General features: G+C 41.4%; 1 protein-coding gene across 1 annotated transcript in view; it reads right to left on the minus strand.

The window, feature by feature from the left end:
- The window catches only part of LOC134538493 (putative uncharacterized protein DDB_G0282129), a 482,072-nt gene that overhangs the window by 292,281 nt on the left and 173,200 nt on the right, over positions 1 to 16,591 (minus strand). The window contains exon 3 of the mRNA XM_063379862.1: positions 12,823 to 13,214. Coding sequence (XP_063235932.1) covers positions 12,823 to 13,070 — 248 coding nt within the window. The 5' untranslated portion in view covers positions 13,071 to 13,214. The remainder of the gene's footprint in view (positions 1 to 12,822; positions 13,215 to 16,591) is intronic.

The following is a 16,591-nucleotide window of genomic DNA, read 5'->3' on the forward strand; positions in this document are numbered from 1 at the left end:
ATTAGGCGATAGTCTAGAATTCAAATAGTCTATCCTGAAGGCCATCGAAAACGCGAATTTTTCCGGTCTCTAGTTATTGCCCGAGTGTACAGGGGTATGTGCAGTCCATCCTGAAGGCCATCGAAACCACGAATTCTGCAGGTCTCTAGAAATCGCGTTGTTGTTCCTGAAGCTCTGCGCACAGCGTGTGTGCCCGGGTGGGCGGGGTACCGGTACCGGCGGAAGACGGTACGTCGTGGGCAGCAGTCACGACACGAGGCCAGAGCGAGTTCCCCGCCAATCACGTCACAGCGCGGGGTTGCCCGCGGGGAATTACCCGCGTTCCGACACGTGACTGGCCGGCTCCCAAACACCGCAACGAAACAGGCAGAGCCCATTCTCTTTTTTTATCTTTATCGTCACACCGTCAAGACAAAGAGTTCGGGAAATGTTTTTTACAAACCTAAGGTGATTCTCGAATCTTTGCATAGGAAACGTGTTTTACAGTACCTACATCAAAGTTTAAAAAAAAAAAAAAAAAAAAAATCACGCGCACCGCACGATAAAAGTTCCCGTACGTGACTGAAAAACATAACGAACATGCGAGAGAATCACCGCCGGACGATATGTGGAAACATTATGCTGAATTGCAAAAGTGGATTAAAATCACTCTAATTTTTATAAATCACTAGCTAATGCCCGGCATGCCATGCAATACCTCTTTGTAATTATTTTTGTACATTTTTTTTAAAGTTAGTACACACTTACAAAGCATCTCTGTGTATCTGTAACTCTATATATATGCCTCAAAATCTCTTTATCTATTTAAATACATCTCTCCATATCTGTCCATATCTCTAAATATCTCTATCTATACATCTCTATACCTTACTATATATATCCATATATCTCTATATATATACATAGCTGTATAATTCTCTATATCTCGAACCATTTATTTTTATCTCTTTATATACCTATCTCCTCTATGTATATATTTTTATATTTTTTCTTAATCTATATATATATATGTCACTCTATATATATCTCTCTAGCTCTAAACCTCTGTATATATATATATATATATATATATATATATATATATATATATAAATCTCTCTCAATCGCTCTGTATTTCTCTATCCCTCTCTATCTCACTTCGTCACTCTCTGCCTCTTTATTTCTATCGCTTTCTCTATATCTATCTCTCTTTATCTCTCTCTCGACTCGCAAGTCACCATCATTATTCGGAGCATAGAAAAGTGGAACTGACATAAAATTACTGGTCATTATCCGATACTACTCGCGCGCCACCTTAAGTTTTGCTTTAAGGGTTGGTATTATCGAAATCTCAACTGAACAGTGACCTTCCCCTTGTTTAGAAGGTCAAGTGTGCAAAATTTCAAATGAATCGGATAAACGATGCATGCATGAGCGTATAGAAGACGAATACACAAACATTCATTTTTATATATAAGATTAAGCTTACCGCCTTTCGGTACGAGGTAAGGCATGGGTGTCAATTTGAAATGTCCAAATATAGTTAAAAAAAAGTCACTATTCAAAGAATCTACTTAATAAAACTATTAACCTGACAGTTAACGCACAGTAACCGGTTTTTCTATAAGCATAGGATTTTGCATAGAACTTCCTTGAGTAACGTAAACGAGCACTAAGAAAGAATTTTTGATAACTTATCCCCTAAAAGGGAGTTAAATAGAAATATGGAAACGGGTGTTATGCGTTTTTGGTAATTCATCAAAAATGAGGATCAAATACTTTCCCATCGGGCACACGGTTAGTTAATCAATAAATCCATTACTTAATCCAACAATCAGTCACTCTACGAGGAGGAACTGGATAGCGCTAGCATACCACGTGCTGTATTCCCGCACACACGGCGCCGGTAGATAGAAGATATTTCGGCAAAGAATATACAAATAAACCTAAAGGCAGAGGTGCCCACCATCCCCCCCCCCCCCAAAACACTATGACTCACCCCCCCCCCCCCCCCTAACCTAATGATGCGCGCAACCCCCCCCCCCCCCGAAATTTTTTATGCCATTTTCTCAATGATTTACTCAATGATTTTATAATATTATACTTTTTAGTATTATATTTTATCACATTTTGCATTAATTAAAACTGATTTTCTAATAATAATTTTGGTTATATCAGGTAATATTTCCACCCTGAACCGACAGATGCCAAACTGCTTTTGTTGAGGAAAGTGCGGGGTTGTCAATTTGATTTACAAGATCCCTTTCAATTATCAAAGCACCAGAAACGTATTTTCACATTAGAAGCTATAATTATGTAAATAATATATACATTTTTCTCGTCTTTTAACCACCCCCCCCCCCCCTTGAAATTTTAATGACGCAGTCTGCGTCGTTACCCCCCCTTGTGGGCACCCCTGCTAAAGGTAATTGAAAGCATGATATTTACCATTTATTTTCCGAAATATTTCTACTCACAGTTAAAAGAAAGTTTTATTACACATGAAATAATTTTTCCTGTGCAATTGTTGACTGATTTTTTTAAAAGTGCCTTCAAGTTTATAGTAATAGAAATTTACGGGTTGACTCTGGAACTGTTTAAACATAACAAATTATTTCCTCTAAATAAAGTGTGAATTTATGAAAATTACTATTATTATTACTTCGCAGTTTTCAAAAGATCTACATAGTCATCAAATTATTATATACAAAATACATACTGTATTTTTGCCGTGGCAGAATTTCCATTATTTTAAAAAAATGCATTTAAAAATAAATGTTGCCTTTCAAACAGTTTGCTAACTTTCCGGTGATTATTTAGTTTTGCATTTTCTTTTGTTGAGACAGTAAAAATGACACAAACAACTACAATCTTTTTTTCAAAACTCTTGAAGTCATACAAACACGTACACAATTCCTTACACGTAGAAACGAGAGAAAAAAACGGGAAGGATTAAACTACTTCCGCAATAGTTTATTTGGTTTGGTGCAGGTTAAGGTAAGTTTGACTATTAAACTGATTTGTTTGCAAGCCTGCAGGGTCACTAAATCTTAGCAAGTAATTTGGGTCTGCGAAAAATTTAAGTTCTTATTTGGATGGTTAAAATATTAATGAAAAATATAGACACACGAAATTATGCATTCGGCTTTAAATAATATCACTGTCACAAAATAAACACTATATTTTTTTCCCCATTACTCTGGCATTTACATATTGTGCAAGCATTCTGACCTTAGCAGTGAAAATTGTTTGCTTTCTATTGTTCGCAGGCTTTCACGGCCATTGTCTGCAGTAGCTTGGCTTCTGGGTTTCAGCCGCGTCCTTGGTGAATAATTCACCGACGTTTCGGTCAACATTGCAGTCGCCATCATCAGGGAGCAGTTACCTGTTGTCCGCTTTCTTCCGGAACGCTATATGCACGAGGGGTAATGGAGGGGGGCAGGGGAGGGGTTACATTCCCACAGCAGTCGGCAAGGCGCTGTGCCGACTCGAAGGACAAACAGAGGTGATTGTCTGCTGCGGACAACCACACACCTACTGCCTCAGCACACAGCCTGCTCTGTGTCTGCACAGACACGCCTCCCTCTACCCCGTCGCAAGGCCCGGAGACCTCAAGGCAAGTTCACAGAGGAAGCGAGCTAGCTACACCGCGTTTCACCGCAGCCAAACATTCTTATCGGAAATCTGATGACAATGACGATGCTTTAGCACTGCTGGGGCAATATCACTTGGTGAATAGCAATAACACAGAAATGCAAGTTATCATAAAGTAATACGCTTAAATGCAAGGCAAAAATCACATAATATGACGAAACTGACATGGATTACTATTCGTCTACTAAAATATAAAATAAAATTCTTAAACCTTAAGTTTAGGAAACGTATTTTAAAAAATTCAACAATCATGAACCAAAATATATATAGTTTCTAGTGTTTGGATTTTTCTAAGTTACCGTAAATAGAAAATTAGAAAATAAAATAAAAATATTTTATAAGGAAATCTTAATTAACGGTTACGTAAATAAAAGCAGAAAATTTCTCAGAAACTTCAAGAACTAAATCACGAGAATTTTTTTTTCTTTTCAAAACAGCGTATACTTATGTAACTTATTCGCATTAATAATGCTGGGATAGTGAGACAGTGCAAAAATTAAAAGTTCAAATTTGATCTGTCAAAACCAGGAAGAAATCAAAGCCATAAAATCAAATTAAACTATTTTTTTTACACACTAGGCTATTGCTAAAAATGTTTTATATGTTTAGAAGGTCTAATAACCTGAGGTCTTGTTTGAAACATATGTGATATGTGCAACAACAAGAATAATTTTACATATTTATGTCAATATCAGTGACATTAACACAATTCATTAATGCAAAAAATATTAACAACGAAATATTTGATTATTTACAGCGTAATTTATTTAAGTATATAACCACAAAATCTTGGCTATACATGTAGAATTCTGCACAAAAAATATTTACTGTAAAATTTTTAGCTAATCACCATGGAAACCACCATGTTTTAGATATACCTAAAGCTTATTACGATATGAATAAGTAGGGATAGGAAAACTTCGCGGGTTCATTTCGCGACAGGCTAAAATACAAATAGTTACACTTCAGTGCTGCCTCTGCTATTGGCTCACAACTCACCTGGATGACTCTGGGCCAAATAGAAACGCCCGACCAAAGCTTTATCGAATCACAGGCTGCTACGTTGGGACGTCTCACAAGACGGCAGCCAATGGGTGGGTGGCATTTGACCGAGTGTACGTAGAACTATGGCGTTCATCCTGCAGGTCATTGAACCCGCGAATTTTTCCTATCCCTATGAATAAGTCATCGAACTAAGTTAATATGTTCATGTGTGCAGTGATAATAGGTTTAGGGGGAAAATATTACTCGGCTGAACTAAGAAGCTTCAATATAGATCGCAGCTTTTAGAGTCCCGAATCAGTAAATAATTCTTGGATTCTGTGTCGATGGCCGCAACAGGGCATACCGAAACGTCGGGGGAACCGTCATTCCCACGGACATGGTTTCATAACAGAAGCTAAGGAGTAGTTTATAAGAGTGGTGTCACTCTGTTTACTTTGTCTCCTGGTGGCGGGAAAGGGGTAGTTTGATTGTAGACACACACACAAACACAAAAACAAATACTATTATGAAATAAATTGAATTTCCTAGCCTAGCAAATTATGGAAAATGCCTTCTGAAGACTAGTAGAAGAAAAATAACAGCTGCAAGAGTGGTCATAGCATAGCAATTAATACCACCAGATTAATACATAGGTACTTCCAGCTTAGCTCTTACGCACTGTAAATTTTGTTTTGCAAATGGAACAGAAATATTCATGTAAACTTATAGATATTTGTATATTTGTACATTTAAATGAATACAAATAGTGTATGCAGTAATACTGGGTTTGGATTCCTACCCAGACATTTATGCTTTGTGTTGTCTCAGTACCTCCAGCAGTTAAAGTTATCTGTCCACCGTTCCGTGAATAGCTTTCCAGCATTAACTGCGAATATCTTTTCCACGGTGTAAAAAAATTATGCTCAAATAGAACATTAATCAAAAATATAAAATTATGCGTCAATTTTCGTAAGAAATATTATCATCTTGAAAAACGTATTTAATATATGAAAAATAGCCAATTTATAGAGACTGGGAAAATTCGCGGCTTAAATGACCTCTAGGATAAGACTCCACGATCCTCTATGTACTAGGACAAATAGCACCTGCTCATTGGATAATGACTCGTGACACGTGTTACCGGGGATGCTTGTGATTTGATACTTCTTCTGTTGAAGGTTTTTCACTGACTTAGAGACCTTCAGGTAAACGGTGGTCCAATCACTGACTCAGAATGAAGGTGAACGAGTTTGGATTCTAGCCTACCGCGAAATGAATTCGCGAATTTTTCCGGTCTCTACCAATTTACAATATTTTTCTTGTAGTATTACAAACTATTTCTTGTCGACTGGTTTCCGAAGGAATCTTTTGTAAAAAAAAAAAAAACAACAGAAAAGGCTTTTCTGTGCAGCATATATGAGCTTTGAACCGTGTTTTTCTTTTCCTAAACAATAATTTGAGAGGTTAGAGTAACCATCGGCACCAACATGTTTGAATGTAGGTCCCCATTGCTTACTTTTTCACACGAGAACCTTTTTAACTGCAGCGGAACTATTTTCTCCGTTTTTTTTCGTGTTTTGTTCCGAGCGGTGTTCCCTGGGAAAAACACACACAGCAAACGGACGCAGATACAATCGCACGGCCAAGATGCCTCCATTGTTGTTACCCTTCATGCTGGCGTCGTCCCGGAAGTTGTTCATCAACCCCGGCCTCTCCCGCCATCTGGGCACAGACTGCATTTCTGTGCGGCCGGGAAGGGAAATACATAGGGGCAGGCATTTTCCCCGAAAAAAATATTAGACTGCAACAAGGTATAACCGCAACAGCGGTTTCTTCCTTGTGATTGGCGGCCGTCTAGCGAGAGAAGTCGTTGCCTTAATTGACCGAGCCATTTCAGGACGCGTTTGCTTCCACGCTGAATTATGTGATGACTAGGGGCAGGCAATTTTCGCGAAAAAATCTGAACGTATATTAGACTGCAACAAGGTATGCATGCACCTGTGGTTTCTTCCTTGTGATTGGCGGCCGTCTGCGAGAGAAGTTGCCTTATTTGACCGAGCCACTCAGGACGCGTTCACTTCCACGCTGAATCACTGTGATTGGTGTTGTTACAATCGATATGAACCTGGGAGAAACTCACCCAATCACGAAACACAGACGATGCTAAAGTGTTTTAACTTTCATCTAGTCGCGAAATCTTTTCGCGAAATCAGCATGCCCCTAGTGATGACTGATGGGTAGAGCCACGGAATTTTCGCGAATTCATTTAGTCGCAAGCTAGAATGCAAACCTCCACACTGTCGCACTGTGTTCATGATTGGACCGCAGTTATCTGGACACGCCCCTCTACGACCGTGAGCCAACAATGTCCAGCTAGGAGAGAAGTAAGCGAATCAGGTAGTGCCAAATAACAAGGATAAAAAGGTTCTCGCTATGAAATCAACCAATGGGAAAGTAAACATGGGTCGAGCACACCTGTAACTTTGAATTCTATCCTGAGGCCAGAGGAATCCGTGACATTTCCGGGACTCTACTGATGGGTGTTCTATCGACATGTACTTGAAATAATCTCACCCAATCAAGAAACACAGACGAAGCTACAGTGTTTTAACTTTCAACTAGTCTCGGAATCTTTTCGCGAAATATGCATGCCCTTAGCTATTGCTATTCGGGACGCGCTTGCTACGCTAAAACTCGCTATGAAATCAACCAATGGGAAAGTAAACATGGGTCGAGCACAACTATAACTTTGAATTCTATCCTGAGGCCAGAGGAATCCGTGACATTTCCGGGACTCTACTGATGGGTGTTCTATCGACATGTACTTGAAATAATCTCACCCAATCAAGAAACACAGACGAAGCTACAGTGTTTTAACTTTCAACTAGTCTCGGAATCTTTTCGCGAAATATGCATGCCCTTAGCTATTGCTATTCGGGACGCGCTTGCTACGCTAAAACTCGCTATGAAATCAACCAATGGGAAAGTAAACATGGGTCGAGCACAACTATAACTTTGAATTCTATCCTGAGGCCAGAGGAATCCGTGACATTTCCGGGACTCTACTGATGGGTGTTCTATCGACATGTACTTAAAATAATCTCACCCAATCACGAAACACAGACGATGCTAAAGTGTTTTAACTTTCAACTAGTCTCGGAATCTTTTCGCGAAATATGCATGCCCGCGTTTATCTAACCAACCAACCACGTGACCTCTACATCTACTCACGGCGTTACAGGGATGTGTCAATAAATATCAAGTCCGGTGTGAGTAGATGCAAAAATGGGCCACGGACCTAAGATTATTCTTGTGGGACTACGATTGAGTGGTGGATTCTTGTGGTGACTTCCAGTCATAAGGATTCGGCAATTGTCGGACATTTTCGTCGCTCGTGGTTTATGATCAGGACCTCGATGGCTATTTTAGATGAATACACACCCGCCATATTGGAATCGACAATTTTTGAAAATCTGTAATTATTACGCTAGAAATTCGAATTTTTTTTTTCCAAAAATCATAAAAAAAAGATTTTATTAAAAAAATTATTGATTACATAGATTTCTGTCCTTCATTCGATCCTTGCTCTATGCAAAAATTGTAATAACAGATAAAAAAATATTTATTTGATAAAAAATAGTGAAAAAATCCTATAGAAAGGTATCAATTCCTCATCTACGAGCCGAAAAAACTTGCAAGAACTAAATCCCGGCTTTGGTCCTGAATTAAGACAAGGAATTTTTATTTAAATACTGTCCATTTCTTAAAAAAATTTCACTAACTAATTAATACTATAAAGATTCTCTTTTTGGCTTTGCGAACTTTAGTTCGCGCCATCCGCAACAGATGGCAGCACCGTGGTTACACGTTTCCGTTCCACGTGATTTCCGTTCCACTCACGAAATCACTCCAACCGAATTCCGCATACCGAGAGATACTCCCACATAACTTATCGTGGCGTAGCAAGCGGGAGGTAGGGATGCCCCCCTCCCTCCCACCAAAGGGTGCCTGGTCGGTGGGAGGGGGAGGGGTGCCGCCGCTACGGTTTCGCGGTTACTGATCATCCCCCTTATCTTTTATTCCAAGAGAGGGCGCCATTTTCAAGTCTGGCCAGGGGCGCCAGTCACCTTGGCTACGCCACTGATGGCCTGGTGATCCACCGAGTCCTGCACATCGCGGGAAGATAGTTGTCGATACGACCGCCGCGGGCGAGAGGCGCGCCCCAGTCGCGGATGAATGGCAGGGCCGGCGGGCCTCGCCGGGGCTCGAAGCGGCGCACGCCAAGGTCGGCGGGTCACGTGACCTTCACAGCGCCGACTGCCGCTCGGACACGACACCGCTGCGGGCGTGCTTTCCCACATCACTTCCCCCTTCTCAGCGGGATTAGCGCTGCCGATATCTCGCGTGCACATCTGCTTCCCGCCGGTCATTCGACTACAGTGCCCTAAAACAATACCATCACGTGTAACTAGCCATCGATCAAATACCACTTTAAAAAGTCTTACATATACCTATGAACGTAGCCTACAGTGAATTGAATCTGCGATATAACTGTGACTCTACTTGCGATTTAGAAAGAAAAAAAACTCGTGACATTACCAAGGTTGATGATTTATTAAAGGTTCCTTCAATTAATTAGGTAGCCTACGTGTTTCTTTCATGGTTTTCAGAAATTCATAGACCAATATTTGCACTCGTTCATATTAAAGTCTACCATGCATTAAGAACATTAAATCGTGCAGTGTACAGATTTTTTTAATTAACTATTTGTTTGCAGTTCGTAACAATTCCATCGATCGTAATGTTTTCTCCGCACACTTCACTGATATGATGATGAGTTTCAGAAGCTTTTACGCCTTTGGCACTGATGAAAAAAAACGAATCACAAAGTGTATTTCACAGTCGGCGGGATTATCAATCGGCGGAGGTAATTCGAATAATCGAATGTTTCCGTAACGGCGTCCGTGGCTCGCCAGCAGATGCGGGCTCGCAGCGCAGTGCGCATGCGCGGAATGCCCGACCGCAGCGCTGCAGCGGCCGAAATTCGAAACGGCACGGCACGTACGACACATGCTTGTTTCGCCGTGTGCGATCATTTGTTCGTGTCGAACGATCATTTGTTCGTGTCGAACGATCATTACCTGCGAGCACACGCCGTGGACTAGTTACGCCCTTGTGGCTCGGCCGCGAGTAGCGTGACCTACCACACCGCAACCCTGACCTACCGCAATCACGTCAGGCTTTCCGCTGCGCAGGCAACGTTTCCGCCCTCAGCACGCCAGTCCTTTGTATGACTCGCTGACGGAACCAGTCAACCACCGCAGTTTTGCTCCGATGTGTGATCTTTTTTTTTCCCAAAACGAAAATATTTTTATTTTTATACTGATTTGAATTTATTTCGAAGATATTTTAGAAAACATGTCACGCAAGTGTTAGTATTTATTTATACATTATCTGTCTTTTAACGTACGAACGGACAGAAATCATAATCTATGACATATTTTTTTTTTTTTCGTGCGTGCGTTATTGCATCGCAAAACTTGAAGAAAAATAAATTGCGTTTGTTTACCTTTCCCGCATGCGACGTAACAGAACGTAATAAAATACAAAGGAGGTGTAGCGTTAAAAAATTTGGTTTTAGCTCTTAAATAATAGTGATAGCTAGGGACTGGAAAAATTAGCGGTTTCAATGACCTTCAGGGTAGACTCCACAAGCCCCTACCTACTCGGGCAAATACAACCTGATCATTGGCTACTGACTCGAGAGACCTGTCAGTTGGGATGCCTGCGATTCGATACTTCTTTGGTTGAAGGTTTTTTCATTGGAGCAGAGCCCTTTATATGAGCTGTGAGCCAATCGCAGAAGCAATAGGGAGGTACGTGTGTTTGGATTCTAGCTCAACGCGATTTGAACCCGCTAAATTTTCCTGTCTCTAGTGATAGCATAGCCTGTTGCACCAAGCCTTAAACCTTATATTTACCCATTTACTGTACTGGCACCTTGGGGTTTCTTTCGTCTGCCCGAAGCACGCCCCTCTTAAAAGTGGCAGAACAAATAAATGTTCAGTCATTTATTCGCCCACGCCTCGCGTCCCCGCACCAACGCAGCTAAGTGACTCGTGACGAAATGCGTGTGACGACGGCGTGCATTAACAAAGATCACCTTGAACAGTACGGAGATTAGTTAGCGTCTCTCGGGACATGCGCGCCAATTACTCGTCGCTTGTTACAACACCGTCAGGGTTACAGACGAGCTGCAACACTATCATTAACCTCTCCGGACCGGTGATTATGGCTCTCATCCCTGGAAGCTCACGAATGACTGCCGTGGCTATTTATTAACGCCGGGCTCTTTGGTTCGCTTCGAATACTACCGGCGATGGCTCTGACGAGATGCAGCCGTTCAAAGCGGCATCCACGACTGTCACAGCCTAGGAAAAATAAATTGTTAGGGACTGGAAAAAATTCGTGGTTTCGATGACCTCTTGGATAGACTCCATGATCCTCTATGTGCTCAGAATAAACTACACCAGCTCATCGGCTACTGACTCGCGACACCTGCTAACTGGGATGCTTGTGATTCGGCACTTCTTACGTTTGAGGGTCATTCATTGGCTCACAGTCCTTCAGGCAAACTGTGTTCCAATCACTGAAGCGGCAATAAGTTACACGCACTTGGATTCTAGCCTATCGCGAAATGAAGCCGCGAATTTTTCCGGTCTCTATAAATTGGAAGCTCGCGCCCTAGAACTATCATAACTGGGAAACACAACCACTTAAAAATTTCTTAGAAACACACTAACATAAATTACAGTAAATATACGGACTTTTCAACGAAGAATTCACCTGAAGTAAACGAAGGCTTCTTCGCAATTTCCGATAGCTGAATGCCGTATTTGGACTTCAGGGTTATGTTTTTTTGAGTACGCGTACAAGTTGATGAAATAAGAGGTTTTTTTTTCTCAGAGATCTTTATATGTGTTTAAATGTTTCGGATTCATGTTGAAAGCCCATTTACTTACTACCCGTACATTAACGAAGATCCCTGGATAATTTATAACAAGAATTCTTTGTAAACTTAATTTGAAATTTTTCTTAACAGTAAAGACAAATTAATAAATCTATCACAATATATAACCACGTAACTTAGAACTCGTAGAACTAATAACTTTTATCGATGTGTTTCTAGCGACAGTCTAAGAGTGCACTTGTACGTCCCTGGACATTGTTATCACGGGATACTGAGTTATAGAGGCTAGTGAAAAACACCCCGTGGTGCGGGTGGGGGGGGGGGGGGGGGTGGGGGGAACAAACAACTTGACAGTCACGTGCTACCAGGAGAGAAAGTTGTTTTTTAGCAGCAACAGCAGCTATCAACTTGATCCTGCGCACGTTTAGGAATGAGCAAAATTTCAATTCATATATTGTGTTTGAAATCGTGGACAAACAACACTTAAAATATGAACTATATATATATATATTTAAAAAAATAAGTGTTGGTTAACATTAAAACAAAGCTAAGAAACGTGCGGCTCTTATATAAAAAAAACCTCACAACCCTAAACAATAAACCACCAACGAACAGATAAGTTAAATACGGCGATATGTTTATTTTTCTTTTCTTTCGGGGGTTACAGACTAAAAACCTATCAACCTGCAAATTCCAAGTTTAGATCTTATTTGGAAGTATGTTACGATTTGCGTAGGTAAGTCAGTGAGTGAATGAGTCGCACGTGAGTTGTTCATATATACATATATGTGTGTGTGTGTGTGTGTGGGGGGGGGGGGGGGGTAAATAATGTACATAAACGAGTGAATCCAGTAAATGAGGAATGTAAACAAAGACGCGTGTCATCGCACGGGCATGTTGAGGAGCCAGGATGGGTAGAGACCGGAAAAAATTCGCGTATTCATTTCGCGGTAGGCTAGACTCCAAACTCGTTCACCTTCATTCTGAGTCAGTGATCGGACCGCCGTTTACCTGAAGGTCTCTAAGCCAGTGAAAAACCCTTCAACAAAAGAAGTATCAAATCACAAGCATCCCCGGGTGACACGTGTCACGACTCATTATCCAATGAGCAGCTGCAATTTGTGTCCTAGTGCATAGAGGATCGTGGAGTCTATCCTGGAGGTCATTTGAGCCGCGAATTTTTTCCGGTCTCTAAGGACGGGTCTACGAGACCGCTGCTCTATGGCGACACTGACCTCTTGAGGGGCGCGTGGTGCTTGGTGCCGTTGATGACCAGCTTGGGCTTGGGCCGGTCGGTGGGCGTGACTGTGCTCTGACTGGCCGAGCTGGCCACCTCGCTGCTGCTGAAGCTGCTGGCGCTGCTCTCCGAGGAGACTGGCGCGCGGCCGTTCCTCTGCTGCTGCTGCTGCAGCTGCAGCTGCAGGTGCGTCTTGCTGGGCGCCGGCGGCGGCTTGTCCTCCACGGGCAGCATGTACGACAACATGGCGGGGCGCGCGCGCGGGGTCCTCACGTCACATCACCGGAGCACCGGCGCGCGGCGCGGACTGCCGGGGACTGCCGCGGGGTTGGCAGCGCTGGGCCGCCCCTCCTCCTGCTCCCCTCCCCTCCTCACACACCTGGGCCGCCCCTGCAACAACACGGCGCGCGCGGCGTCCACAGCTGGTCCTGTCCCGGCACGTGCCTCCACTCATAGAGCATCATCAGCTGGCTGGGGCGTAGCCGGGGGGGGGGGGGGGGGTTTAGGGGTTCCAACCCCCCCCCCCACCCTTAGCACCAAAACCTTAAATAATTTCTTATTCATCACTCAAACAAATTTCATATTAAAAATTAATAAAAATTTCACCATTACAATATTTAAATTTAAGTACCAAAAACTGCTAAAATAGCACTATTTTACACCTTAAAATCAAAAATTTTCCCGGGGGAGGATCCCCGGACCACCCCCGGTTTAATGCGAGGGGGGGGGGGGGGAAAGGCTATGCTTCTTAACACCCCCCCATACACAAATCCTGGCTACGCCACTGTCAGCTGGGCATGGAACAAGGAGGGGGGGGATATAGGGAAGCCTACGATTCACGCCGAGTATTCCACATGCCCGAACGTTACCGAATACCTGCCTTTCGGGTGACTTCGGTATTCTTTTGTTTAGCTGTGTAGCTAACCTTTCCTAACCAATCATCCTAATTTTAAAGAATATTAAATGGACCCAACCTCTATCATAACCCACTGTCCACACAACCTAACCCAACTGACCATTTCAATTCTATACTTCACAGATTTGTAATACATAAACCTAACTTAATCATTTGTTAAAATGGTGAACTATTAGATCACAATGTCAGAAAAACCTTGTCAAAAAGTAGTTGTTTTTATTATTATTATTTTCCCTTTTATAAAAATTACTCAATAATTACAAATTTATTATTTCAGAAGAACAAACTTAATGGTGTTTTATTTCTTTTTTCATTCATACATAACTTTCCAGTATATGTAACACTTACATTGACTAGATTTTCTCATTGGTAGCATTGGAGAAGTTATCATTGACATTTCCGGCATTTAAAACAGACGTTTTTTCACTTAAAAAAAAGAATTCCGAAGACACCCGAAGGCAAGTAAGTATTCGGTAATGTTCGGGCATGTGGAATACTCGGCGTGAAACGTAGGCTTCCCGGGAAATATGCAAGTGCGACTCTTTCAGTGGAAACTGACATGTGACGCTATCTGTTGCGTGGGCCCGTAACTACTAGGAAAAAATAATTTGCCAGATGATTAAATACCAGAACGTTAGGTTTATAATGTTAATTTAACTAATTGATAACTAACTGCTTTAAACTGTGCGAGAAACACTTAATGCTGTTTCGTAATTTTTTAAAAAAGCATCCTCAATATAAATTAGTAAGAGATGCAAACTTTGCGGTATGCCACACCACAAAATATGTGGTATTCTAATAAAAACAAAGTGAATCAATTTCACTGGTTTGTTTGCCTGATAAGAGCTAATGATTTATTTCTCTCATTCAGTTTAGCTGTGTTAATATCATACCATGAAAGTTACAATCTAGCGTGTGGACCCGAAACTACTTCGAAAAACTACGTCTCAATCTCGGCGATTAGAGCTTTTCCCCCATGACACTGGGCTATTGATTCTCAGTACCCGGGAATTTATGCTCAGTGTAGGTACTTCCAATAGGCAAAGTTATTTGTAAACAATCCCCTGAATAGTTTTCCAGTATTAACTGCGCACATTAATAAGCATAATTAAATGAAGTCCAATTACTGAATATTCCATTATATTTTCCTTGGTTAAAAAAAAAAAACTATCATTCAATGAAACATCATTTAAAATATAAAATTATGCACCAATCTTCGTAAGAAATACTCAGTATTATCTCGAATAAAACGTAATTCAAAAATATATTCATAGCCATGTGTTGTAATATTATACAAACTATTTTTCTTGGCGAACTGATTTCCAAAAGGAATATTTTGTGAAAGTACCTCTAAAACAAGCACTTTTCTTGCGGTCATTCATTGATTCTTGCTGCAGGGAATATGGATTTAGAACATATTTACGGGCATACGCAATTACTGATTTCCTCTGTGCGTCATAAAGAAACCTCAAGAATGGACAAGAAAGATGAATACACAAACACAGAGGTAAACAAAACCAAAATCAGCTGATGTCCACAGAACGAATGAATAGACCGCACACAGAATCCCGCAGTAAAATAATATCACGGCACAGACAGAATCAGAACAGAACAGAAAAAAAAAACAGACAGACAACCATCTTGGATAACACAGCGATAAAGCAAACGGACTCAACGATGAAAAAAAGAAACATATATTCTGGACAGCACGATGACGACGGAAAGCCTAGTTAACTGTGTTCGTCTGTGCTGTAATATGTTTTGACTTATCCTTCCACAGAATTCTCAACTTTGTTTATGCATTCATACATTTGACATCGGCTGAATTGGCTTTGTTAATCTCTTTTCTGTCTATTCTAGTGGTTTCTTTATGACGTTCAGTAAAATCCAGCAATGGCGTATGTCCATATAAAGATGTTCAAAGTCAAACACGTTTATTATTATTATTTAATGTTAAGCAAAAATCTGATGCAAGACCAATTTAAACGTGTTAGTAAAACAACGTCCTGGCTAATGCACCAACTACCGACAGCCAAAACACATTGAGTACATAATAAGAATAAATACAAGCATTAGCTTGACGTGGACATAAGTTTTAGAATTTAAGGTGGTTCCCGGTATTCTCAAGCAAAAAGCTACGGAAAGCCAGTGCTTAGTGTAGACGCTCCTGTCACGCCAGGAATGTTGTTCCCCCCACCCCACTACCGCATCACACTAACTCTTTCCGTCTCGCTCGCTGCACTCCAAGGAGAGACTATAGCCACTCCCCAACCAAGCCCCTCCAGTCATTACCGCCCGCCCAATTACCTGACCGTGCCACCATTAATTAAGACGACGCCTTCCAGCGAAGATAGGAGTATGCTAGACGCTGAGCACAAGACGACAACAAACGTTACAAATCACGTCTGGACCATGGCCTACTGCCAAAAGAAACCTTCCGGCATTGGTCAGTGTAGGGATGTCGGGAGACCACGTAACCCAAAAAAATTATGGCCGGACGAGGTATAGAGAGAGAGAGAGAGAGAGAGAGAGAGAGAGAGAGAGAGAGAGAGAGAGAGAGATAAAGGGAGAAAGAGAAAAATTTAAGTAGCCTAGTATATCTGCGTATGTATGTGAAAGAAAATTAAGACTAATTTGTAGAGACCGGAAAAATTCGCGGATTCATTAAGGCGATAGGCTAGAATTCAAATACATATACCTCTTAGATGATTTTGCTATTGGTTTCCTGTTCATCTGGACGCATCTCAACCAATTATAAACCCACAACCAAAGAAGGATCGAATCACAGACAAACCAACTGAGACGACTTACAAGTCAGCAGTCAATGAACTTGCGTTATTTGCCCGAGTGT

Source organism: Bacillus rossius, chromosome 13, assembly GCF_032445375.1.
Source record: "Bacillus rossius redtenbacheri isolate Brsri chromosome 13, Brsri_v3, whole genome shotgun sequence".
In the NCBI taxonomy this organism is placed as follows: domain Eukaryota; kingdom Metazoa; phylum Arthropoda; class Insecta; order Phasmatodea; family Bacillidae; genus Bacillus; species Bacillus rossius.